This window comes from Paroedura picta, chromosome 13, assembly GCF_049243985.1.
Source record: "Paroedura picta isolate Pp20150507F chromosome 13, Ppicta_v3.0, whole genome shotgun sequence".
NCBI lineage: Eukaryota > Metazoa > Chordata > Lepidosauria > Squamata > Gekkonidae > Paroedura > Paroedura picta.
Window position 1 is genome coordinate 1,208,275 of NC_135381.1, and position 23,759 is coordinate 1,232,033.

General features: G+C 51.3%; 2 protein-coding genes across 6 annotated transcripts in view; one reads left to right on the plus strand and one right to left on the minus strand.

The window, feature by feature from the left end:
- DAO (D-amino acid oxidase) overlaps positions 1 to 23,759 on the minus strand; it is a 52,926-nt gene that overhangs the window by 10,978 nt on the left and 18,189 nt on the right. The window contains exons 3-7 of one of the 2 annotated variants that reach the window (XM_077309120.1): positions 4,581 to 4,780; positions 4,011 to 4,053; positions 3,357 to 3,594; positions 2,741 to 2,902; positions 2,135 to 2,311 (exon numbers count right to left, since the gene is read on the minus strand). In XM_077309120.1, coding sequence (XP_077165235.1) covers positions 2,135 to 2,249 — 115 coding nt within the window. In that variant the 5' untranslated portion in view covers positions 2,250 to 2,311; positions 2,741 to 2,902; positions 3,357 to 3,594; positions 4,011 to 4,053; positions 4,581 to 4,780. The remainder of the gene's footprint in view (positions 1 to 2,134; positions 2,312 to 2,740; positions 2,903 to 3,356; positions 3,595 to 4,010; positions 4,054 to 4,580; positions 4,781 to 23,759) is intronic. The other variant, XM_077309119.1, reaches the window with a different exon arrangement.
- The window catches only part of SSH1 (slingshot protein phosphatase 1), a 28,514-nt gene continuing 5,288 nt past the window's right edge, over positions 534 to 23,759 (plus strand). The window contains exons 1-14 of one of the 4 annotated variants that reach the window (XM_077309105.1): positions 534 to 740; positions 5,332 to 5,372; positions 15,580 to 15,683; positions 15,839 to 15,903; positions 16,520 to 16,641; positions 17,925 to 17,993; positions 18,283 to 18,348; positions 18,785 to 18,979; positions 19,587 to 19,680; positions 20,373 to 20,501; positions 20,606 to 20,652; positions 20,931 to 21,077; positions 21,770 to 21,970; positions 22,686 to 23,265. In XM_077309105.1, the coding sequence (XP_077165220.1) occupies positions 672 to 740; positions 5,332 to 5,372; positions 15,580 to 15,683; positions 15,839 to 15,903; positions 16,520 to 16,641; positions 17,925 to 17,993; positions 18,283 to 18,348; positions 18,785 to 18,979; positions 19,587 to 19,680; positions 20,373 to 20,501; positions 20,606 to 20,652; positions 20,931 to 21,077; positions 21,770 to 21,970; positions 22,686 to 23,265 (1,929 nt within the window). In that variant the 5' untranslated portion in view covers positions 534 to 671. Of the gene's footprint in view, positions 741 to 5,331; positions 5,373 to 10,875; positions 11,523 to 11,638; positions 12,057 to 15,579; positions 15,684 to 15,838; positions 15,904 to 16,519; positions 16,642 to 17,924; positions 18,003 to 18,282; positions 18,349 to 18,784; positions 18,980 to 19,586; positions 19,681 to 20,372; positions 20,502 to 20,605; positions 20,653 to 20,930; positions 21,078 to 21,769; positions 21,971 to 22,685; positions 23,266 to 23,759 lie in introns of those variants that run through there. The other 3 variants (XM_077309107.1, XM_077309106.1, XM_077309108.1) reach the window with 3 other exon arrangements.

A 23,759-nucleotide genomic window follows, 5' to 3' on the forward strand; every position in this document is an offset into this window, starting at 1 on the left:
CTGAGGACCCAGCGTGAGGTCCCGGGCAGGGCTGGAGCGGGGCTGGATCCAGGCCGTTGAAAGCTGCAAGTGACCAAGATCTTGGGTGCTTCGCTTGTGGGTGTCTCAGTTCGGCGTTGCCTCTTACACCGCCCCGCTGATACTGAACTCCTCCGCAGCCGGGCACTGAGCGCCAAGGGGAGGCCGAGGGCTGTCCTGCTGAGGGGTCTTGCCCCCCTGAGCTCCAGGCGCCCCCCTGGCTGTGAAAGGGCTCTTCCCCGGGGGGGGGGGGCGGAGCGCTGCCCATTCTTTTTCCGGAGCAGCGGGTCGGGTTGCCAGCTCCAGGCTGGGGGACTCCTGGAGATGTGGGGTTGGAGCCTGGGGAGGGCGCAGTCCCTGGAGTCCGGTCCTCCGAAGGCTCCCTTTCCCTTCCAGGCCCCACCGGGAGGCCGGCACCCCGAGGCGCAAGGGGCGGGAGCTCCGTCTCTCCAGCGGGCGGGGGGAGAGGGCGGGCCGGGCCGGCGGAGGCTGCGCAGGCGGGCGAGGAGGCGGAGGCAGCGGCGGACGGCGGAGAGAGAAGCAGCAGGCAGGCAGGCAGGCCGCCTGCCCGCCCGCCCTCCCGGAGGAGCCGCCCGGCCCCAGCCGCCCCAGCCGCCGCCTCCTCCTCCTCCTCCTCGTCGTCCGGCGCGGCCATGGCGCTGGTCACCCTGCAGCGCTCGCCCACCCCCAGCGCCGCCTCCTCCTCGGCCAGCAACAGCGAGGTGAGACCCCCACCCGCCCCCCCTCCCTCGGACGCTGCCTGCGCCTGGCTCCCGGGCGGGAGGCCCGCCAGGTGGGCTGCCCCTGGACAGGGAGGCGCGCCCGGGAGGGGGCTGGATGCGGGCCGCCCGCAGCTGCCCTGGCCAAAGCCCCCCACCCCCACCCGGCCCAGCTGCGCCCCTTTCCCCGCCTCCCCTCCAGCAGCCCGCAGCGCTTCCTTGCCTCACTGCTGGCGCCAGGCGGCGACCCCTCCTCTGCCCCAGGCCCTTTTCTTCCACCCCATGCCCCCCTCCCCTGGCCACTTTTGGCCTGCTCCGCAGATTCCCTGCAAGCTCGGTAGGGTTCCAAGAAGCTCCCCCTCCCCCCCCCCCCCAGCACACCACCATGGCCAGGCCCCTCTGCTTGTGGCTGGGACAGGGTCACTTTCAGCCGCTGGTTCCTCGGGCCAGAAGCCCGGCCCAGGGTCCCACGGCCTCCCCGCCTGCTTCCAGCCCTGGCATCCGCCTCCAAGCTGTCACTCTCTGGCCACCCCTGTGATTGGATTCCTGCCCAGGCCCCACTGAAATCAGTGCACGTGTGGCACGGGACACCGCCGGAGACAGTGGGCAGAGGTGCCAGGGGCTGCAGTGCAGGGAGAGCACCCCCACCCCGCCAGAAACATCACAGGAGGAGAACTCTGTCAAAATGGGCTGGGGCTCCAAAAGTGGCTCCAATTCCCATCTGATGACCGCAGGCTGATGTCATCCTGGCCGTGGCTGGGGTGACACCTCTTTCCTGTGGGCCCTTGGCCCTGGCGTGGCCTCAGGAGCAGGCTGGCACCTGGGTGCACATGCTGTGGGTGCTGTGGGGCTGCTTTGCATGGGGGCAATGCGGTGCCAGGGCCAAGGCCCACAGGTGCCTCCTTCTCCCCCAACCTGTGTCATGTTGCAGTCGGGCCTGCTGGGCCTGGGATGCCTGGTGCCTCTTTGCCCATACGGGTCCTTCCCTCCACATGCACTTGGTGGTCCTGATAATATGTGGGGGACTCTGTGCCTTGCTGCCTCACTTTTCCCTCCTGTGACCCTTGATGGCCTTCTCTGGGGCCTGTATCGGTGCCCTTTAGGAGATGAAAACAGGTCAAGGCTGATGCTGCAAAATCAGATTAAAAGCTAGATTTTTATTACTCAGTGTAATATCCAAAAAATCCATTACATGTTCCACCTACTGATCCTATTCTCCTTCTTGAAGAACTATTGAAAGGTGAACAGTTTCCGCCGATGTGGCCTATTGGCAAAATGCTTAGGGGATTTCTGGATATTTAACTGAGTATATAAATAGCACCACTGGCCTTGGCCTTTTTGTCTCCTGTGCCCGGTATTTTCCTGCCTGCACCCTGCAGGACATTCTTAAGCCTTACCTGGCTCTGGAGGTTCAAACTCCAGTTCTGCCCAGTCCACACTTGTGATGCTCTCCCTGCCGCCCGCGTTCCTGGTGGCTTCTGTGCTGCCTTCTTGGCCGGCCATCCAACGCATCAGATCAGGCTGTTTCTTTCTGCACCGGTTTCTTCACCTTCTTTGGGGTTTCTTCTCCTCTTCTGTGTGGAAAAAAGATTTGCCTCCTAGCTGGATCTGCTACCATTGAGAGAGGTTTTTAAAACGGGAATGTTTCTTGTGGTACACATAGATCTGGTTTGGATCGTTGTGTTGCTGACGGAGAGAAATGACCTCATTGCGATCGATCCCCCGTGCATGCTCGTAAATTGGGATTAATCCTGACTGAAATCATAGGGATTAAACCGGGAGGAGTGCCAGTGGAGACGCACGCTGTGCCTGATTCGCACACGTCTCTCCCTGCCTCTGACTATTGTGTTCTGCTCCAGCTTGGATTGGATGGGGCTCCAGCATCACATCCCACCGTGGTGTCCCCCCTCCTTTGCAGGGCCCCTCTTGGTGCAGTTTGTGTCTGCCTCACTTTCGACCCCAGCAGTGACTTGGATTTCAAAAGTAAAATTATTTCTGCTGACCTTTTGCTTTGATCAGGGGAGAGCCGCAACAGTCAGCATTCTTTTAAAAAGTACCTAGTTGACTAGTCACCTTTCTTGCTTTGTAGTCAATTCACAGACGAAAATTAAACCACCGTTTTATCAAACCTTTCTGAAAGACTGAAGGAGGGGCAGCATAGACATCTGAAAAATAAATAAGGAAACACATAATAAATGCATCTGGCATGACTGAGAGAGTAAAGGCGAAAAGTTGCCTCTCTGGAAAAACAATCTTCAGTGTTTTCTTCTTTTTTTACAGTAATGTACCAGATCCTAAATATAGCTGATAATAATACACATTAACTGTCAGCAGTGCACATTAAAATACCCTACTAATCAACTCAAGCTTTAGTGGGTTAAATTCAGTTGGTCGGAAACAACAGAACAGAGATTGAGTCGGGGGCATGGGGGGGCGTGAAGGCCAACCAAGTATTCTTCTGGGTAGAGGCTTTTGTATGCTGCACACAGAAACTTATACCCACAATAAAACTTGGTTGATCGTAAAAGTGCCATGGGGCTCAAACTTTGTTCTTTGGTATGGGCTAATTAGTGATTAACACCATCAAGACCTCATAAAAGAGAAGAAGCCAGGACTCACCACTTGCAAAATCAGAATAAGCTTTTCTTCTGAGGAAGCTCAGTAGAAATGCTCTGGTGCCACAGGGGTGAACGGTTGCTGTTCATCCATGAGGTGCTGCACTTGAAGGACATGGGGGGATTGTGCAGCCTTCTTGTGCAGGCATCCTGCTCGTCATCAGGATGTTGGAATGGCACAGAAGTTAGAGCAAAGTCTTGGCCAAAGTGCGTTGTTCGTCCTTTTCTGAGGCAACTGCTGCCTGTTTGACCAATATAGACATTAAAATGCTCCTTAATGCTGGAATCATTTACAAGGCCATTTAAACCTGGACTCCAATATCCTGCTTTCATAGGATGTATTTAGAATCCAGCTGCTCCCCCCCCCCCCCCGCCCAAATCTTCCTTTTTTTGGATTAGTGATTCTTTGCAGGGGAGATTTTTCCCTCTGTGGCTCAGGTCGTAGAATTAGCCAGCCTGCTATTTTGGCTGCATCCAAGGGTGATGCTTCTGTGTTGTGGTTTTGTCCCCACAGCAACCCTGTGAGGTAGTTTGGGGGGAGTGTGTGACTGGCCCAAGGTCCCCCACTGAGCTTCTCAGCAGAGCAGGGATTCAACGCTGGGCCTCCCAGATCCTCGCCCAGCACTCCAATCACTGCCCCATATTGGTTCTCCGTTACCTGTGATGTGGCCGTTCAGGGGGATGGCAGCAGTCCAGTGGCGCTGGTGTGAGAGCAATGAAGGTTAAAACACACGAGACATACAAACCCACTTGAACAGTATTCTTTCAGAAAAAAACAAAACGCAGCAGGAGATCTGGGAAAGACCGGAGGAAATCAGGGGCAGTCTCTTGAAAAGCCCGGCTTGAGCACAAGATCCATGAGGATACCCCCTCTGGCAGGGGGCAGGTGATCTTGGTGCCACTGGCTCTGGAAGGCCTGCCTTGAGAAGCCCATTTCTCTCATGCACTTCTCCTGGGCCCCAGGGGCATCGTATTCTAGAGAGGGCCTCACTTGGGCTCAGCGAGGCAGTTGTTCTGTTGTGTTTGTGTAGAACTTTGTGTGATCCCAAGTGGAAGAGCATGCAGTGGCTGCCCAAACATCATCATGTGCTCTGTCTGCCTCCAGACTGCTGCCTGGGCATAACACGGATGACTGGCAGGCCAAAATATTTGCCAGCCGGGGCAGGGCAGGGCAGGGGAGAGGGAAGCCAGCGTCACTGGAGCTTCTTCCCAGCCCTGTTTGACTCACCCTTAGTCTGCTTCCAAGCCTGTATGACACAGAGGTCATGTGCCAAGGAAATCGTTGTGGGGTTTGTTTGGCAGTGACGAATCTTCATGAAGAAAATAGCAAGCAGCAGGTCCACGGATGCTGTTCAGCTAGATGAGGCGTCATGATTCTCCGCTCCAGCCGGATTCGGGATGTCTGCCCCGCAGGGGACAATTAGATCCCTGACCCCAAGGAGGAGAGAGAGAGAGAGGTGTGAATAAGGGGCCAGGAGGGGATGGAAAGAAGAGCTCTAGACAAAGGTCACTGGGGGAGGCATGTTGACACGCAGGCAGCCACCCTCCCAGCCAGCCTGGCAAAAGCCACTTGGTCATGTATCATAAACCCGGGATTTAAATAACCTTTGCATGCCAAGTAGTAGCTCTTTTGCCATTTGGCAGTGTGCACACGGTGCAGACTGTGGTGGTAATTAGTGGCTGGCTTGGGTTTCCACCCCAACCTTGGCCACAGCCTGTTACTCTCAGCTTACCTGACTTCGCAAGGTATTTGTCAGTCTCCAGTGGGACACGGGTATGCATCCCCCTGCATTCTTCTTAGGACGGATGGGATACACAACAAATATGGGTGTATATATGATTTCACATTCCTTTTTATTGTGGACATTGGAAGAAAATCACAGTAAAACTTTCTTTTGGAACACAGGTGGTATTTTGGCATTTCCAGAGTGAGAACCTCACATGCTTAATGCTGCTTTTTCTTCTTCTTCTCCCATTAGCTGGAGGTTGGCAGCGATGAAGAACGAAAACTGAACCTGAGGTAAGTACAAGCTATTTATGTATTTGCGCTAAATGTTTTCTGACAGTTTCCCCCTCCCAATGTTTATCCCTTGCCTTATACGGCTTAGATTCTGCATGAAAAACGGAGAGTTGGCCAGCTGTCCGGGGGGTGGGACTGGTACTAGGATGAGTGTGGCTAAATCCTTCATTGTATGTGTTACGCTCTGTTATTGCCAATTCTCTACCCAAACCTGGGTACATCTGATACTCAGTTTTAAACACAAGGCCAGGTACATTAAAAAAATTCAGCCATGCAGGACTCGGCAGTATCATCTGCATGGTGTGGTGGTTAAAGAGCGGCGTCCTCTGATCTGGAGAACCGGGTTTGATTCCCTGCTCCTCCACATGCAGACAGCTGGGTGACCTTAGACTTTCTCACAGAGCTGCTGAACTCAGCCCATGCCAGCAGCTCCAGTTCCAGGCTCACGAATTGCAGGTGCCAGGAAAGATCCTTGGCCTGAACACCTGGACAGCCGCTGACCGAGCAGAGAATCCCGGGGCAGGTGGATCAGATGCCCTGCTAGGGGCAAGGCAGCTTCATGCATTCGCAGGAAGGGAGACACAGTTGAGGGGTGTGTGGGGCACCACATGCAGACAGAAAATGCACCAGCGATGAGGCCAGCCCGCTGCAACTTGGACACACCTTGCTGGAGCATTCTGTGGGCAGGCTTCCTGCACGGGCTTGGTGGCAGCGGCCGCTGGAGAGTGCGATGAACGCCTGGCCCCTGCATAGCCGGTCCTGCGGCAGACACAGCCAGAAGGCAAGAAGATGCACAGCAGAGCAAACCAGTGTGATTCACACGAGGCTTAAAAACAACCCAGAGGGAAGGAGAAGCTGCAGCATGTGCAGCTAGAAGCGCATGTGCCAGAAGCAGCAAGTTCAGTTGCGTCTACATTAAAGAAGATCCCGCTGTCCATGTGTGGATTTTTTTCTAAGGGAAAAAGATTACTTATACAAGCAGGTCTTTCTGCAATTCAGATTTTCCTAAGCAATCGTGCTTACAGCAATTCCTAGCCGTAGGTCACCAGTCACTTCTGGCAAGTGGGAAATTTTGCCTCCAGATTATTGCAGCTACTGGCAAATCTTTCTCTCTGTCTGTCTGTCTGTCTGAATGAAGAAAGGCTCAAGAGGTCTCTGTCTGAGGATTCCTGTATTAAGGCTTTGGCCCATTGGGGGGCAGCCTTGCTCAAACTTGTCTGAGGAATGGCAGGCCTTAGCTGTGTGGCTTCATTGTGAGAGAGTTTTGCCGTACTTTTTGTGACTCTTCGGAGTGCCCTCGCTCAGAGGTGGCCAGCTGGGCTGCTATAGGCAATACGGGGCTGCTTCTAGCTGGCTAGAAGCTGCTCTTGGGAAACATGAGCAGAGTATCTGGAATGCAGTACACAAACAGTTGCAGTGTATCTGGTCTTCCACACAGGAAAGGAGAGATCAGAATAATCTGGGTCCCAATCTTAATGTGGTCATCTCATCTCATGTCATTTAAAACAAAACCACCCAGACAAGATACAGATTTGCCATTTGCAGGCTCGACAGTGTGCTGGCATGTAAATTCTCTTTTCCCCCCTCTGTGCTGTTGAGTGATTATAGGCTCCCCCCCCCCTCCCCAGTGCTCCCTGCCTGTATTTGCTTAGCCAGCATCCTCAAAGCAGAGGTCCTCTTGCTTGGCTGAGAGGACTAAAGTCCAAGGCTACCAGGAACACTTGCAAAATAGATTCCAGCAAAAGATCTCATGGATCAGAGCTTGGTTCCTCAGGTGCATTAAGTCCACCTGGCCAGTTTAGTTACACAACAGATAGGTGTTACAGACAGGTGTTGGGTTAAAACAAGATCCAATCCCAAAGGTGATCAGCTCCCTCAGCACCAGATTTCCCCCCACCTGTTGTTTGGCAGACAAACGGCAGAAACTTAGTGCAGAATGAAAGTCCTTGATTTTTTAAGGAGGTGTCTGGTGCTCACAGCCGCAGATGTGCATCCGGGTTGCTGGTCGGCACTGAAATGTACACAAATGTTTTGTTGGAGCCTTTTGAATTAGCTGCAGGTAACGTTTGGGTGAAAACAAAAACAAAGCCACTTTCTTCGTAAATACAACAAAGGGTGTTTTTCCCCAGCCTTTGGAATCCAGAGCCCGGGGCAGAGGGCTTGGTTAAGAGCTAGACAGGATCATAACCGGTTGGCCTTTCACCTGCATTCCTATCTCTGCAGCCACAAATGTTCTGCAGAATTGCCAGAACAAGGGGAATGGGAGCAGTATAAGTCTGCCCCACTTCCATGAGACTCTAGGGGAGGCTGCAGACGAGATGGAGGATCGTACCACTTCCGTGATTTGTTCGGTCCAGGCTGTGTTGTTCCTTGCCCTCCTCGCTGGTTCTGTGCTGTTCCAGTGTTTTTCACAAGTCGGGTCCATTTCCCAAGCCACGCCTACAGGGGCCTCCTCCTGGCTGCTGGAAACACGCTGAAGCCAGGATGCCATGGCCTTGCCAGGATGTGATTCAGCATCCTGTTTTTAAACATCTGATGGAGTCAGCAGCTTCTGCCTCCACCTCTTCTGCTGACTTCAGCTGCAAGGCAATGAATGTTTGTAGCCCCTGCCAGGCCGAAGCCCAAGAGGCTCCCAGCAGCCCTCTGGAGGAGGCCCTTGAGTCCCTGTTCCTTTGTCTCCCTGTAATGGTGTCTGAGCTATTTTGACCAGTGTATAGATGTGTTTTGGAGTCCTCTGTTGCCTTTTGGGAAGAGAGAGAAATAGAGATGCTTCCAAGGGGCCGATGGCGAAGAAGTCTCTTCAGGCAGCTGCTTCTCATTGGCTTGGGCCACAAATTAGTCTGGTGCCCTGGATGCCTTTGATTTTGTACTTTCTCCGAATCAGGGGCTGTCTTCAGCTCTCTTCCTTTTCCCCTCTCTAGCAGCTGGAATCTGTGTGTGCCTGGCAGGATCTGAGCGCTGCTGAGAAATCTGACGAGCACCAAACAGTTTGAAGGACTAACTATCAGTTCGCAAAAATGCAAAAACCCCTGTCTTGACTTCCTCGTATCCTATTTCCCTGCCCTTGTCTTGGGTTTGCTATTGTGCTGAGGTCTCCAAACCCCGGGCCACCTTGAAGAGGTTCTCCAGTAAGCCTCGGGATAGATGCAAGGAAGGCAGAATTGGCTTCCTCGCATGAAACTGCAGAACAGTGGCAGGTGGAATCTGGTAATGCTTCAGGGTATTAAGGTAGCTCCCCGCCAGGCCCATAGCCAGGAAAGTTTTATTGGGGAGGAGCAAATGCATACATGGGTCATCATTAGCCATCATTTTTTATTTTTCCTGTTTTACTTCAGCATGATTTTACAGACACACATACACCCCACAGGCTTTTTTTCCCTTTCTAAGTGGGGACTCTTCAGCCCTGCTAACTGCTAATTTTTCATACAGAGAGTTTATACTGGAAAGACTTTTGACAGATTCCACACCAGCCCCAGTGGCCGATTGGAGGGGCATGACCAATGATTGATGGGGCCCAGCCCCTTTTTCTGCCCTTGTGGCTACAGGCCTGCCGCTGCCTCCTGGCTGCTGGAGATCACGGAAGAAGCTGTCTGGCTGTCCCAGGCCCCCAAGGGCTCTAGCATCTCCTCTGCTCTCAGCCCAGGATCCTCAGGGGATCAGTTACTAGCAGGAGGAACTGGGGACTGAACAATTCAAGGAAGGGAGAGTGAAGGCCAACTCACAGCGCTGTTTAGGCAGCTGGTGCCAAGCAAATGATGCCATTTTTTTCAGCAGGAATGTTAGAAATGCTAACAATAATTAGGACATTAGTTCCGAGGAGGGGTTGCATACTTTAGCTATGCTGTTATTAGGAGTCCCTGCCAGTTGTGAGCTGTGGGACTCGATAGCTCCCTTGAAAATAATTCCCTTGTGTGTGCGCTTAACCCAGTGCACGATGGGGCTCCAGACACTGAACTCAAGTCCCTCCAAAAGAGATCTGGGAAATGGCATCGGTCCCCAGTGGGAATCCTCCTGCAACTCGTCTCGTGGCCAAGTTCCTGGCAGAAAGGCGCAAGTGGTGATGAAGCAAGTCCCAGGTCAGCTGAGCAGCCTGCAGTGGTACGCATCCTCACTGGCGCTGTGCTCGTGCTGGGAAATCTGCCCTTGTGGGCTCCCTGGTGGATTTCCTCTCCCTGTCCCGAAGGAGCCGGTGGATTTGGTACTGTGAATGGTCTCCAGTCTTTGGAAAGGCTGCTTGGAATTCTTGGGCTGGGAACCCGGCCTACGCCTCCCGGGCCAAACAATGCCTGCTGTGAGCATTTGGAGCGAAGCTTGCTGGCCGTCCTTGCTCATCCCCGCCCTTGCAGCCAATGTGCACCGTGGAGGGCTCTGAATCTGTCTTTTGCGGCCCAGCTGGAGGCTTCCTCTGAACAGGGTGGTGCCTGCTGCACTCCAGTGCTGCCCACACGGTTCTTGTCAAGCAGCCTGGTGACCAGTAGGGTTGACTCTTGCCACAGAAACACAACTATAAATCCCCCCTGATATAAGTAGGGCAAAACATGCAGCATCAGAGGGCTGTTTAGTGGTCACCTTGAGCCAGTCACAGTTCTCTTAGAGCTCTCTCAGCCCCACCTCCCTCACAGGGTGTCTGTTGTACGGGGAGGAAGGTTCAAATCCTCACATCTCTGTACCACCAAGCTTGCTGGTGGCCTTGTGCCAGTCACTCAGGGCAAAATAGCAGAGGGGAGACCAATGCATATTTCCCTCAGAGGAAGGGTGGTAAAAAAGCACTAGCTAAATATGGTATCCCACAGACAACCCAGAGAATAAGGGTTATCATCTTAGCTCAGCAGTCAGCCTCTCCGTAGCTGGCCTGAATTGATAACTCAAAGACCCAGAAACGCAGTCATTGGGGATGGTGTGGAACTCAGTCAGACTTACAGCTGCCAGAACTGCAGAGAGATAGTTTGCTTTGAAGCCACATGCCCAGTGGAACTGGAGTTGTGATAGGGTCTTGTCTGTGGCAGTTTCTTTGGAGAACTGATTATAGTGCTTGTCTTAGAAACACAGCAGATGTCTTGGAGTGGAATCCTTGAGGCTGAGGACCCAGCTGGCACTGAAGAAATAAGGTCGTTGGGGCTGTGAAAAGCCCTCCTTTCCTTGGAACCCAAGAGTGATAATTAGTTCATGATATCTTGCTAACTGGACTTGCATAAAGTATCCCATCAGCCTTCAAGATCCTTTAGCAATTCCTTTAGTCGGCTGAAAGGTAGCATGGCCAAATATAAACTCCTGTGATTCCTTTCCAATGTCTTAATTTCCTCCTACAGTTCCAATTAGATACGGCTCTTCTGGTGCTTCCTGCTGCTCATTTTTCAGGAGCTCCTGCGTTCTATCCAGGGCTGGCAGCTTCTCCCCAGGGAAGCTGCAGAGTAGAAGACCCCCCCCCCCCCCGCCGTTCTCCTTTGCATTTATGCATTTTTACTAGTGTGCCCAAAGTAAGAGAGTGCTAGATCACTTAAAGGCTGACGTTGTTAGTTTGACTCGTACCCTATATCTGGCTGTCGTCACAGGGACTGGCTGCGCATAACCTGCACTGTATCCATGGTAGAATTAGTCACCTGCCCATGCACAACCTCATAAAAGGATCCCAGCTCTAAACGGCTGGAGTTCCTGTTTTGATACCTGCATTAAATTTGAAGTACAAAGGCAGAAGATATTGTCAAATGCCTACAGCCCTGTTATTATGCTGAAGCACATGGAAGCCTCCCCCCCCCCCCCACACACACACACAAACAGACTTCCAGTCTGTGCGGTTCTCTCATAAAATGTCACTTCATTTGTACAGACCAAAGGATAAGTTCAACCAAGCAAAATGGCTGGCTTTATTTGTGGAGGAAAGATAGTTGAAATGACCAGATGGCTCTTCAGGAGTGGAATCTCTCCCTCAGCATTTGTGGCTTGCACCGAGAATGCCACTGGCAAAGATCTCTGCCCAGCGATGCGGACTGTGGTTTCACTCACAAGCTTGCATCCTTCTGAACCAGCAAGCATGGATACAAGAACATCAAGCTGTGCATGTAACTGCTCCTGAGCTCATGTCCAGTGAAGAAATACAGGAGGTGAACTCTGACACAGCACAGACTTCCTTGAGGCTATTTCACTGTATTGGTATGTTGTGTAGGGTGTGTTTTTTTTAAAGAAAAAAGAATGCCAATCATTCATCTGTCAGTGTGACACTTTGTAATCTAGTGAGGTCCAAGACGGGTTTGGAGTCCAGCTGTTTGACTGTCCTCTTGTTGACCATGGGAGGCATGGCGTCTCCCAAAGTGGGAAAAGAAGGCCGTAGGAGGGGAAGGAGGAGATGCGCCTTGGCTGTCCCCCCTCCCCCAGTTTTGAAAGGCTTTCTTTCTTTCTTTCTTCCTTCCTTTCTTTGGTCGGAATCTGTTCGGGCCAGGGCTCCCTCCAGGCAGGATATCGTGGGGGGAGCTCAGCATTCTGTAGAAGTCATCCGTTCCTGGGCAGCATCCGCAGACTGGAGATTTCTCTCTAACTGGTCAGCCTTTCTCCTCTTCTTTTGTTTCGCCAAAGCAAAAGGATGTGACTCCGACAGTTGGTTATGAACCTTTCTGGTTTAGCTGACTTCTGCCTGTCTCTTGGACCAGCGCGATGCTTCTGCTGTTCAAAGAAATCCCGTCCAAAGTAGTATGTATACGACACCCCCCCCCCCTTTAGAAACTTTGCCTGCTTTTGGGGTTTCTCGGGTTGTTTAGACGGTTGATAGTGGGTCGTTTTCTTGAGGGGCACTTTTTGGCTTTCAGATCTTTGCTTAAGATTATGAAGTCGAAATAGCACTGCTTCCTTTGCCGTCCTGTTTATAGGACTATTGTGACCGATGAATGTGACTGAAGCAAACCTAGTTGCCCTTCTCTTTAATTAGTGGCATCTTGGGGCAATAGCAAGGGGGAAATATCCTGCAGGCAACTGGCATGCTTGTGTGGCGGCAGACGTCCAGTGGTCTCCAGTGGTCTGCTCAATGCATCCCAAGCAAATGCTGTCCATTTGAAATCTGCTCATAAAGAGCTGCGTGGGGGGGGGGTGAGTCAGTGCATAATTGTCGGAGGGAACATGTCATCTGCCCCCAGGGTTTTGCCTCTGCTGCAGTCACCACTGAAGTTCAGGAACTGGGTTTCAAATATGCTTAACATTTCTAGCTCTCAACAAGTCCTTTGAAACTTCTCCGAAGTCTTTGTCTGCAGCAGTGAATCGGTGGCCATGGGACCCAGCGGTCCTCTGTGGTCTTCCCTTTCATTAGATCTGGCTGCGGGATGATCTCACAGTGGCTTGACAATGCAGCGTTACAGTTTGCTGCCAGCTGGCGTCCATCCCGTCTCCCCCCCCTCCTTATCACAAACAGGAATGATGCGTCCCCAGTCTTAGAATGGCAGGAAATTCTGGGAAAGATCGCCCATCAGGCTTTGTGGCTTCCAGGCTAGAGGAAGCCCTTCACTGTTTTGCTGCTTTGACTTTGTGTCTCTGAAGTTACGCTGTGCTCAGGGGTCAGTGTGGCCTGCAGGGTATTGACCTGGGGGATGTTTTCACGTCATGTCTTTCCTCAGTGCAGGGTTGTTAGTGATGTTCTCCTCATGGTTTCCAAGGCTGTGAACCTCTGCATGCCTTTGGACCGATTGTGTTGCACTGAGACAGCAACCTCTCAGCTGGGCAGGGTGGTGGTCTTCAGATCTCCTCCTGAATAAAGTGGGTGGCTTCTCACCCTCTCCCATCCATTTGTAGACTCTTGAAGTGTCATAGTGGAGCTCTGCCTGCTACCAGGGTCGTTTTCAGAAGACTCTTTGAACTTGAACTGTGGAACCAGCGTTCAGATCTTGCCCGGTGTAATGGGCCATGCCAACTTGTCCAGATTCCTCCTGGGTGGAAGGTTGGGAATACTCGATACTTCAGCTCTTTCCCTTCCCTCCTGTTTGTTTTCTTTGTTCCTCTGGTGTGCCCTGGCTTCATTTGGAGCTCTGCTCTGGTCTGAATTGTGTTAATGTTATCTCCAGCCTTGAAGGAGCTGTAAAACAGCATAGCTCCCTGGGAAGATGCAGCTGGGAAGGAGACTGAGAGCAAGTGTAGACTGCCAGTCCCCTCGTTTTGCACCTTTGCTGATCAAACAGTAATTTCTGTGGGAACCAACTTTCCCATGCCTAGTTTGGGGGCCTGGGCCCAAGTGGATAAAACCCCCATTTCTTCCTTTGTATCTTCCTTTGCCAATAACCCTGCTCTGTATGTTTGCTGATGGAGATGCTTGCCTTGGTCTAATCCTCAATAAAGACCAGCTTTGCTGTGGACTAATTGTCGAGGTCTCAGCTTTGTTGGTGTTGGGGTTTGTCAGCTGAGCTGCTCTCCTAGGATCCTGACACCTGGAAACTCAGCATACACTTTGCCACGGCTTCCTCCCTCCAGTATGAAGTTGTTTGGGGCTGGTAGATGGTTCTGTGTTTATATTATGGTAGCTTTAGGACACATCACAGCAGAGCTCTTTAGAAGCGAAAGAGATTGAGTCCTTCCTCCATTTTACTTTTTCTCCTTACTCTTCTGCTTTTTTGGCAAACTTTATTTTATGCTGATCCTTCATTGAGCAGGGGGGTGAGACTAGATGGCCTGTATGGCCCCTTCCAACACTATGAGTCTGTGGTTCCATGATATTCATCATGCATGTCTTTCATTAGGCTGTTTACTAATTTACAACTAAATATGGACTGGTGAGTCCCATTTCGTCATGATCACTTCTATTTACTCTCAAGTTCCACAGTTGAGAAGGCATGTGTCCATTAGTCTTTAATCTTGGCATTTTTATTTCCTTTACTATGTATTCTACCAGAGTTGAATCCAAAGGAGTGATGACCTTATAAACATAGCTTGTAATTTCTGTAAGCCCCATATATCTTGTAGACCTCTTCGTTAAGCTGTGTACTAATCTCGGCTTATCTGTGGTCTTGTGATTTCCATTTCATTGCTTCTGATGAAGTGTGTTGTGCACACAAAAGCTTACATCTTGAATAAAACATTGTTGGCCTTAAAAGTGCCTGACTGGACTCGGGCTTTGTTCTGGGTTTTCAATGAAAGTGCTTTCCATCACGCTGCAGTTGTTGAGGATGGTTTGCTGGGAATGTCTGCTTCCCAAGATCACAGGCAGAAATGGGACTTGTGCTCAGAGGCAGATACATCACTATGGGCCCCACTTGTACCACGGGGGCTTGTGCCGTGCACATTCCAAGCTGACCCACCCAGCTCTTGGGTTTTCAATAGACAAGGCACTTTTATTGCACCCAGAAGGGCCCAGGTTCACTTTTTGCATACCTGGTTTAGCAGCTGAGGCTTTGCCTGTGGACCAACCTGGAGAGCTTCTACTGTTTCTGGGCCCAGACTGCCCTGGCTGTGTGTGGCAGCTCTCAGTGGCTGTGACAAGGCAGCATCTCTCCCTTGGGTGCACTGAGGATTGCTTCAGTCCAGTAATGCCAATGGGAGCTACAATAGGGGGTGAAGCCATTCGTGTCCAAATCCCACCCACAGAGCTTGTGGATAAATGTTGTACTGGATTGCTCTTGCCATCCTGTGACACACTTTAAAATACATAATGGGGCGGAAGTAGGGAAATTCATTCTAAATTTCAAAGTATCTACGTTTACAACAACTTGAAGTTAGGGTGCGAGGAAGCACAGAGGTACAAGTGTTCTTAAACAGTAGAACAGTGTTTGAAGGGTCACAGCCCCTCCTATGAAAACAACCTCTGCAGCAGCCAATATGCCACTCTCGGGAGATGGCACAAGAGCCCTGATGCCTCTAAAGCCAACTGCTGCCAGAGAGGCACCCTCCGTCCACGAGAGCAGCCACTTGTTAGTCTTCATCTTCAGCCTCTGGCCGTGGCTCGTAGGGTGTTGCAGGGGCTCTTCGGTGTGACTGCCAGCAGAAGCCCCAGTCCCTCAGTCACAGCAGTCCTGTCCTGCAATATCAGAAGTATGTCATGCCCACTTCTTTCTGTGTGTGGTGGGTGGACCCAAAATATTTGTGTCGTGGGACTAAACGTTTTAAGCAGTTCTCTTCCCCAGGCCCTCTACTTGGGGAGGAAGACACATGTGCCCCCTGCATGGTACACGGCTGCTGTTGTGATCACATGGAATTGTTTTTTTTTCCTGCCTGATCCTTGTTTCCCTTTATTTTCCAGCCTAAGCGAAAGCTTTTTTATGGTGAAAGGCGCTGCTTTATTTCTCCAGCAAGGCAACAGTCCGCAGGGCCCTCGGAGTCTTCCGCACCCTCACAAACATGCAGGTAAACGTCATCGCAGTGAAATGCGTTGCTTGGTTGACAGCTACAGCTTTCCTCTGACAGTGTGGGTCAAATAAATGTTGGCTGTTTTCACACAGCAAGGGTTCTTTGCGTAGCTTTCAGAGGCTGGGTTGGTATAGATGGATTATTTCCCACAGGTGACTTGCCGCAGCACCTCCAAGTGATGATCAACCTTCTTCGGTGTGAAGACAGAATCAAACTGGTAGGACGTCCTCCCTCCTTTCCCCTTGATTTGAATGGCAAAACCTCCTGAAGGGTGCACAGCGGAGCTGTCTCCAATGCTGTTAGCTGCCCTCAGGGTAATCTTGCTGGTTAGGTCCTCTGACAAAGGGAAGCTTTGCCTCTCAAAAGCGAATCCTCCGGAAACCTGGCTAGTCTCTAATCTGCAAGTGAACTTGAATCCAGCAGTTCTTCCTGGCCACATTTAAGGTGCAGCTCAGTTCTCATTCTCATTGCTGCAAGTTCCACTGAAAAGCAGACCGGCATGGGCCCGGGCTTCTCACTGCCTCTGAAGCGCCAGTCCAGAGAGTGGCCCTGTGAACCCGAACAGCTTTGGCCTCGTGTTCTCCTAGCGGTCGTTCCTTGTGGCCTGTCCCATGGCACACTGCCCAGCAGAAAATGTGCACCCCACTCGTGAGATTCAGCTTAAGCGCAAAACTCCTCTCTCGCTGCACCTGAGCAAATGAATAAGTAACCTGTGAGAAGCTGGGCAGGAGGCCGGCTTGAAGAGCAAGCCTCCTCTCTCACTTAGAACGAACGTGGCTTAGCAGAGGGCATGGGAGAGAAGCCAACGGCCAGGCACTTGTGCTGTTTTTCAGGCTGTGCGTTTAGAAAGTGCCTGGGCAGACCGAGTGAGGTACATGGTGGTGGTCTACAGCATGGGGCGCCAAGATACGGAGGAGAACATCCTGCTGGGAGTGGACTTTTCCAGCAAAGAGAGGTGAGGGCTGGACATCTTGGGATGGGGTGAAAGAAGGGGGGGGGTCCACCAGAGGTTTCCTAGGTGGGATCAGAGCCCCTGCGAAAGCACCGGAACTCTTCAAATAGAGAGCCAATTTGGTGTAGTGGTTAAGAGCTTCTAATCTGGTGAGTCGGGTTTGATTTTCCACTCCCCCACATGAAGCCAGCTGGGTGACCTTGGGCTAGTCACAATCCTGTTGGAGCTGTTCTCATGGAGCAGTCCTCCCAGAACTCTCTCAGCCTCCCCTCCCTCACAGGGTGTCTGTTGTGGGGAGAGGAAAGGGAAGGTGACTGTAAACTGCTTTGAGACTCCTGGTAGGGAAAAGTGGCCTCTAAGAACCAAGTCCTTCTCCTCTTCCTTTGCTTATGCTTCTTGGTGTCTGGCATCCTTCCATGTGCAAGCTTCACATAGGCAGCCTCATTTGGTTAAAGAAATAAAAAGTGTTAAGATTGAAGTTGCTCACTGCAGGATTATTTCAGCAAGAGTCGTGTTTGAGAGAAAATTCTAAAAGTTTTGGGTGGGGTAGTGGTAGCTACAACGGTTGACTCAGGCCAGGTTCAGAAACCTGCTTGGCCGTGAAGCTCTTGAGCGTGGGTCGGCTACACCTTTGCAACCATTGCGGGCTCCTCCGCACTGGGCCTCAGCAGCTGCCAGCCTGCAAGGGAGTAACACCCACAACTGCCTGCCCATGTGCCTTCCCTGCTGTCACCCCCCCCCCCCCACATGGAATACTCTGCCTGAGGAAGTCTGGTTGGCTCCTTCTCTCCTGGCTTTCCTCAAACGATGCAAAACTGAATGATTCAAGAGAGTTTTCAGCACAGACAGTCGGGTTGCAATATACAGACTGGTTCACAAACCTAGTTGGATAAATGAATTGTGGCCGAAACTGTGTATGGCTTGCTGCAAATAGGATCTTACTATGTAATTTTGCATCACTTAATGTGCTTCTGCTTTGCTTCATTTGTGTACTAGATTTCTGGTTGGTTCTGCAACTCTCTTGGTTCACCAAATGTTGATTGTTGTGGCTCACTGTGTGTCTTTCGCTTTGAGTCCCAGTGAGAAAGGCAAACTCCAAATAACATAATAATAAATAAGTAAATAAAGTAAGCAGGAGAAGAGGGAGCCTTAATTGTTATCCCTGGATCCTTGGAGGGAGGCAGGATACAAACTGGACAACTGACTGGAGTGCATCTTGGTTCTGTTGGGGTCTGTGTTTGTGTGAAGCCCAGAGCTCTGGATGTGACATCTCTTTGTCTTGGCAGCAAAAGCTGTACCATAGGGATGGTTCTGCGCCTGTGGAGTGACACGAAGATGCACTTAGATGGCGATGGGTAAGAAATGTGAGCATTTGGGAGACTGGTGGTGGTGGCAGAGGGGGAGAAATGTCTGTGGGATCAGCTCTGTTAAGTGCTGCAGTTTTAGGCATCCGCTCCTTGCTTGAGCTCTGTTGGGGCTTGTATTTCTCCCTGCCAAGCCCCCACCTGTGAGGGGATCCAGTTGTGTGCCTTTGATAGAGATGTTCCTTTGCCAGCTACGGAGAACTTTGGCTGTGGTGCCGTTTCTGAACGCAAGGAACAAGAGTGGTGTGCAACCAAGCACTTCTTTCTCTCTCTCTGACAGTGGATTCAGCGTCAGCACTGCAGGGAGGATGCATATCTTCAAGCCGGTCTCTGTGCAAGCCATGTGGTAAGTGCTGAGTAGTGGACTTCCTTGCCATGTCCGTTCCCAACTGTAGAGACCCGGAAAGTTGCATTTCACTTGTACTTGTACCTCTTCATTTCTTTTCACCTGGTCTTCTAATGCAGGGGTTCCATAGCTTTTTACATGTTTCTAAGGCCTCCTGCAAGACTGAGGATTATTTTATGACTATCATTTGAGATGTTGTTTAATGCTATTTTTGTGCTATGGCTTGTTTTAATCCTCATGATTCTTATGTTATTGTTTTTATGGTTATGAATAAAGTATTGTTTTGACTGGGTGAACCCCCTCAATCTGGACTCTGGAGAGAAAGCGTGTCGGTTTTATAAATAAAAGACATTTGTGTTTGCTCATCTGCTGATTCTTGCGCCTACTGTCCTGGCTCTCAGGTCAAGGTTTCCGTTCTGGGTTTCTGCCCTTGCAGGTCTGCCCTGCAGATCCTCCACAAGGCTTGCGAGGTTGCTCGGCGGTACAACTACTTCCCGGGAGGGTTGGCGCTGGTCTGGGCCACCTACTATGAGAGCTGCATTGCCTCTGACCAGAGCTGCATCAACGAGTGGAATGCCATGCAGGACCTGGAGTCGACTCGCCCGGATTCACCGGCGCTATACGTGGACAAGTGGGTCTTCCTGGTGTAATTTCACCCCAAGGGCTTCTGAGGGCAGCCATGCTGGTCTGCCGTAGAAGGGAAGAGCAACCCAATTTCCAGCGTGGGATCTTTTTGAGAGTCAGCACTCTCTTTGGAGAAGGAGAGATTAGAGTTCGGCAGTTAAAAATCAATACCTGACATAAATTGATTTTTGTTTCCAAATTTTTAGGAGCAAAATTATGTATGTATATTTTCTCCTGATGGAGGGAGAGGTAATTTATTTTATTTTGGTATTTATAGTCTGCCTTTCTTTTTGGGGCTTAAGATGAATTGCACCTGTTTGCAGGATATTGATGGTATTTAAGTGTCCAGGACTAAAGAGAGAGGAAGGCAGAAATGGGAACGGACAAGATGATGTGCAGTGAACATCCCCACTTCCTATTCAGTGTGCTGCAGCATCCAGGCGGCCTGAACCCTCAGTGGCAAGATAAACACTGCCACTTTTCTTCACAATCACGGATGCTAGTAACTTGCCTATTGTGCAGAAGCTGAAAGTGCGTTTCAGTGAACCTGGGTCCCAGGGGACACTGCTGTTCTGATGTCTTGGCTCAGAAATCCTGCCTCTTCCCTTTTTCAGGCCAACGGAGCGGGAGCGGGCTGAACGCCTCATCAAGGCCAAACTGCGGAGTATAATGATGAGCAAAGATCTGGAAAATGTGACCTCTAAGGAAGTGAGCAAAGCCTGCCATTCACCTGGGTTTGGGGCACTGTGTTGCACGGTCTAGAAAGTGGACACAGAATAAATCTCAGATGTTTCCTCCTTCGGATGGGCTTCCAGGGCCTGGGCTCAGTTTCCAGTTGGAGGATTTTGGGGAATGGATGCTGGCAGAGAGCCTGCTCTCTTGCCATCCATCACCCTGGAGACCAGCCCTGAGCAGGGGCAGGCAAGGATCTGGCTCGACATGGCAGCTCACACTTTGTTCTTGCGGTCCACTCGTGCCGGCTCTCGGGGGCCTGCCATTTATTTCCGCTGCAGTGCTGCCATGTGGCCATCTTCTTCATCATCAGACAGAGTCAGCTGGCAGGGATCGCCAAGCGGGGACACCAGATAATGGAAACAAAGAAATGAGCACCGTTTCTTTTGCTGTCCTCAGCCTTGGCTAGGGTTCAGGGAGGAGGGGTCGGTGATCTAGCCATTTGTCTCTTCATTTATTTATTTACACGATGGAGAACTCACTTGTTTCCCCAATGGGGATCCAAAATAACACACTGCTCTTTTCTCCTCTGGTTTACCCTAAAAGCCATATTGTGAGGTAGATAGGGCCAGGAGCATGTTAGTGGCCCCAAATCACCTGCCAAGCATCCATACAAACAGACGCATCAAGCTGCTCCTCCCTTCACTTTCTGGTTCTTTACCCTGCAGATACGGAATGAGCTGGAGAAACAGATGAGCTGCAACCTGAAAGAATTCAAGGAGTTCATTGACAACGAGATGCTGCTTATCCTTGGGCAGATGGACAAGCCCTCCCTCATTTTTGATCATCTGTACCTGGTAAGCAGCAGAGCGAGTTAATCCGGTTTGGGACGAGGGCTGCCTTTTCTGCGTCTATCGAGAGCTCTTGCCTTTGTGTCCTGACTGCATTGTGATTCTTCCAGGGCTCTGAATGGAATGCCTCCAACCTGGAGGAACTCCGGGGCTCCGGGTGAGTATCAGGCCATCTGTAGCTGAGTGCCGCTGGTAAACCCAAATTGAGTAAAATAGTATAAAGGACAGAATAAATGGTGCAAAACTAGTAGAAATGTGTCCTTTGTCTTAGTTGGTGTAGTTTGTACAGCGCTGCTCTTGACAGAGAATTTCCACTCGCTTTATTCTAGGGTACAGGCAGGCCTTCTTCAGGGAGGGAAAGGGAGACCAGAGACCTCATTTTAGGCTCCCTTCCCAAAACACACTTGTGGTTTTAATCCATTTCCATCCTTACAGTGTCGACTACATCTTAAACGTCACCAGGGAGATCGATAACTTCTTCCCTGGCTTGTTTGCGTACCACAACATCCGAGTCTACGATGAAGAGACAACGGACCTTCTTGCCCACTGGAATGAGGCATACCACTTTATAAATAAGGCCAAGTAAGTGGAAGCACAAAAAGATGCTTGCAACTGTAAGCCAAGGGAACGGGCTTTCTCCCTGTGGTCCATCTAGCCCAGCCTTCTGCCTCCAGCAGTGAGCAGCCAGGTGACCAAGGGCAAGATGGCTGCAGCCAGCTCCGGTGACCAGGGAGGGCAGGGGCACATCTTCACAAGTCTTGGGGGTGATGGAGAGGACAGAGGACAGCTGTGATCTTTGGATGAGTGTCATCTTGGCCAGTGAGCATCACAGGCAAGAGCCCCTGCTTGTCACTGGCAACTGCCACAGTATTCTCTAATAAGAGTTTCATGGGCGAATTCATGGTTCATGTGCTCAACGCCTCTCTCTCTCACTCTCATGCCTGCCCTGTTAAGTGAGTTCCCCATTTTACAGAGAAATTGGGGCAAAGAGTGCTGACGTTTGTAAATTCCCCTTTGGTGAGCACCAAGTTGGAGCTGGAGGCCAGATCCAGGGGCAGCTCCAGCTCTTTCGGTTGGCTCAGGATGGCTTTGGTCCTCCTGACTGCTTTCTTGTTTGTTTATGAAAGCATTTATATCCTGCCCTGCTTCTTCCTAGTTTAAGGCAGCTCACTGGCTTGTTACAGCAAATAAACCTTCACCTCCAAACACCGCTGCAAGGAATGCCTTGCACGCCAAGACGTTTCCTCCCACCTCCGATCTCTCTTTTTCACCAGGAAAAATCGCTCCAAGTGTCTGGTCCATTGCAAGATGGGCGTGAGTCGCTCTGCCTCTACAGTCATAGCCTATGCCATGAAGGAATTTGGCTGGTCCTTGGAAAAAGCCTACAATTATGTGAGGCAGAAGCGCAGCATCGCGAGGCCAAACGCCGGCTTCATGAGGCAGCTCTTGGAATACGAAGGCATTTTGGATGCCAGGTATGGTGAGGTTGGCCCCACACCACCCTGTGGCCCTCTGCCTCGGATGCGCTGCTGCTCAGCACAGAGCCACACGTCCGCCAGCAGCCGGGGCCACGGCCTTCTGGGGCAGCAGTGCTTGGAAATACTGATGAGGAATGTCATGGTGGGTGATTCCTTTTTAAGCCCTCCTGGCAAATGGAAAGCAAGTCCTTGGGGAGACACTAGGTTGGTAACCTTTGCCCTGCCCTAGTCTTCCCTGGAGGTTTCCCATCCAAGTACTAACCAGGGGCGGCCCTGACTAGCTTCTGAGATCTCACCTCGGTCATCCAGGTCAGGACAGTGACTGTGCGTGAAACCTGAGTGCTTCCTGGCTTCTCGTTGCACCTGAAGCCCTTCGCAAGACATGATTTCATTCCGTGCTGCAGGACTGGTCCCTCTTGGCTGTGTGGCACTCTTTGCCTGAGCCTGCCATTTCGTGCTGCCTCTCTGCATTGGCCCTGTTCATCTGCACCGCACAGATTCCTCATCAGCAGGGAAATGAGATCTTTGTGCTCATTAAAATGCCACCTCCTCCTACCCCTTGCCTTGTAAGCTCCTCAGGGCAAAGACATATGGATGGTGGCCTCTTAATATGGCTTCTGCACATCTGTTTTGCTGTGGCCCTTAGGACTCTCAGGGTGTGCATCTTCACTGCCCACCATTCAAGGCAGTCTCTCCTCTTCTTGTTCCTTAGTAAACAGCGTCACAACAAGCTGTGGAAGCAGCAGTCAGACGACCGCCTCCCCCAGAACTCAGATGGTTCCAGCAGTTCTGATGCCTTCCTGATGGAGAACCTCGAGGTTGACCTTGACCTTCCTTGCCAGCCTACGTGTGTAGATCCAAGAGTGAACCAGGAAGCTGTGAGCTTCCATTACTGCTTCCGACGCCTCTCTGACTCTCTGCCTGGTAACAGGGAATCCTTTTTCCAGGTAGAGGACACAGAGAGAGACGTGCTTCTGGAGGAGGCTGATGTGGCAGCAGATCTCCACTTTCCAGGCTTCTCAGAAAAGGCTGAGGTGGAAAAATTGAAAGGCAAGGAGAGGGCAGAGGTCTCTGACCTCGGAGAGAAACCGGCCAAGAAGAAATCTGAGATCAGCCTCCTGAAAGATGTGGCCATGCCCAGTCTTGCTGTCACAGAAGAGGAAGCCCCCCAAGTGGAGAAGCCCATTGAAAGGTGGAAGCGGCGCTCCTCTGTGCAGGAGGAGGAGAGCAGGCTGAACTGTGAGAACCTGAACAACAACAACAGCAAGAGGAGCTGCCCGGAGGATTTTGAGGTAGGGCTGCAAGAGTCCTCTGTCCTCACTCACCAACAAAGACACACTACCTGGGGCATTCCTACCGCAGGTATATTTTGGAAAGTGTGACTTCTGGACTGTCCGGACAGTCTGGACAGGCCTTTAGTACAATAGCATGTTCCCTCTTCTTTTCCCTTCAAGGTGTCCCGTGAAATGGCTGGGGTTGGGAAGGGCCTTTCTCTCACCGAGAGAGAGCATGGCTGCTGCCAGTTCATATATTGGTTTTGAACACATATAGCCTGCCTCTCTACTTGAGCTGTTTCCTCCAAGGCTATCCAATAAACTGCAATAACATCCCAGCCATATAAAAATCAGTAAGATATCCATGATGCTAAAGGGAGACCCAGTACAAGAGCAAAGTGGGTTGTCAGGGGGGAAGTGGGAAGAGGGCTATTATGAATCCAGAAGTCTGGCTACCCAAAACCAATGGTGAATGCTGGCAGTTTCCGTGTCTTGGTGCAGCATAAGGAATC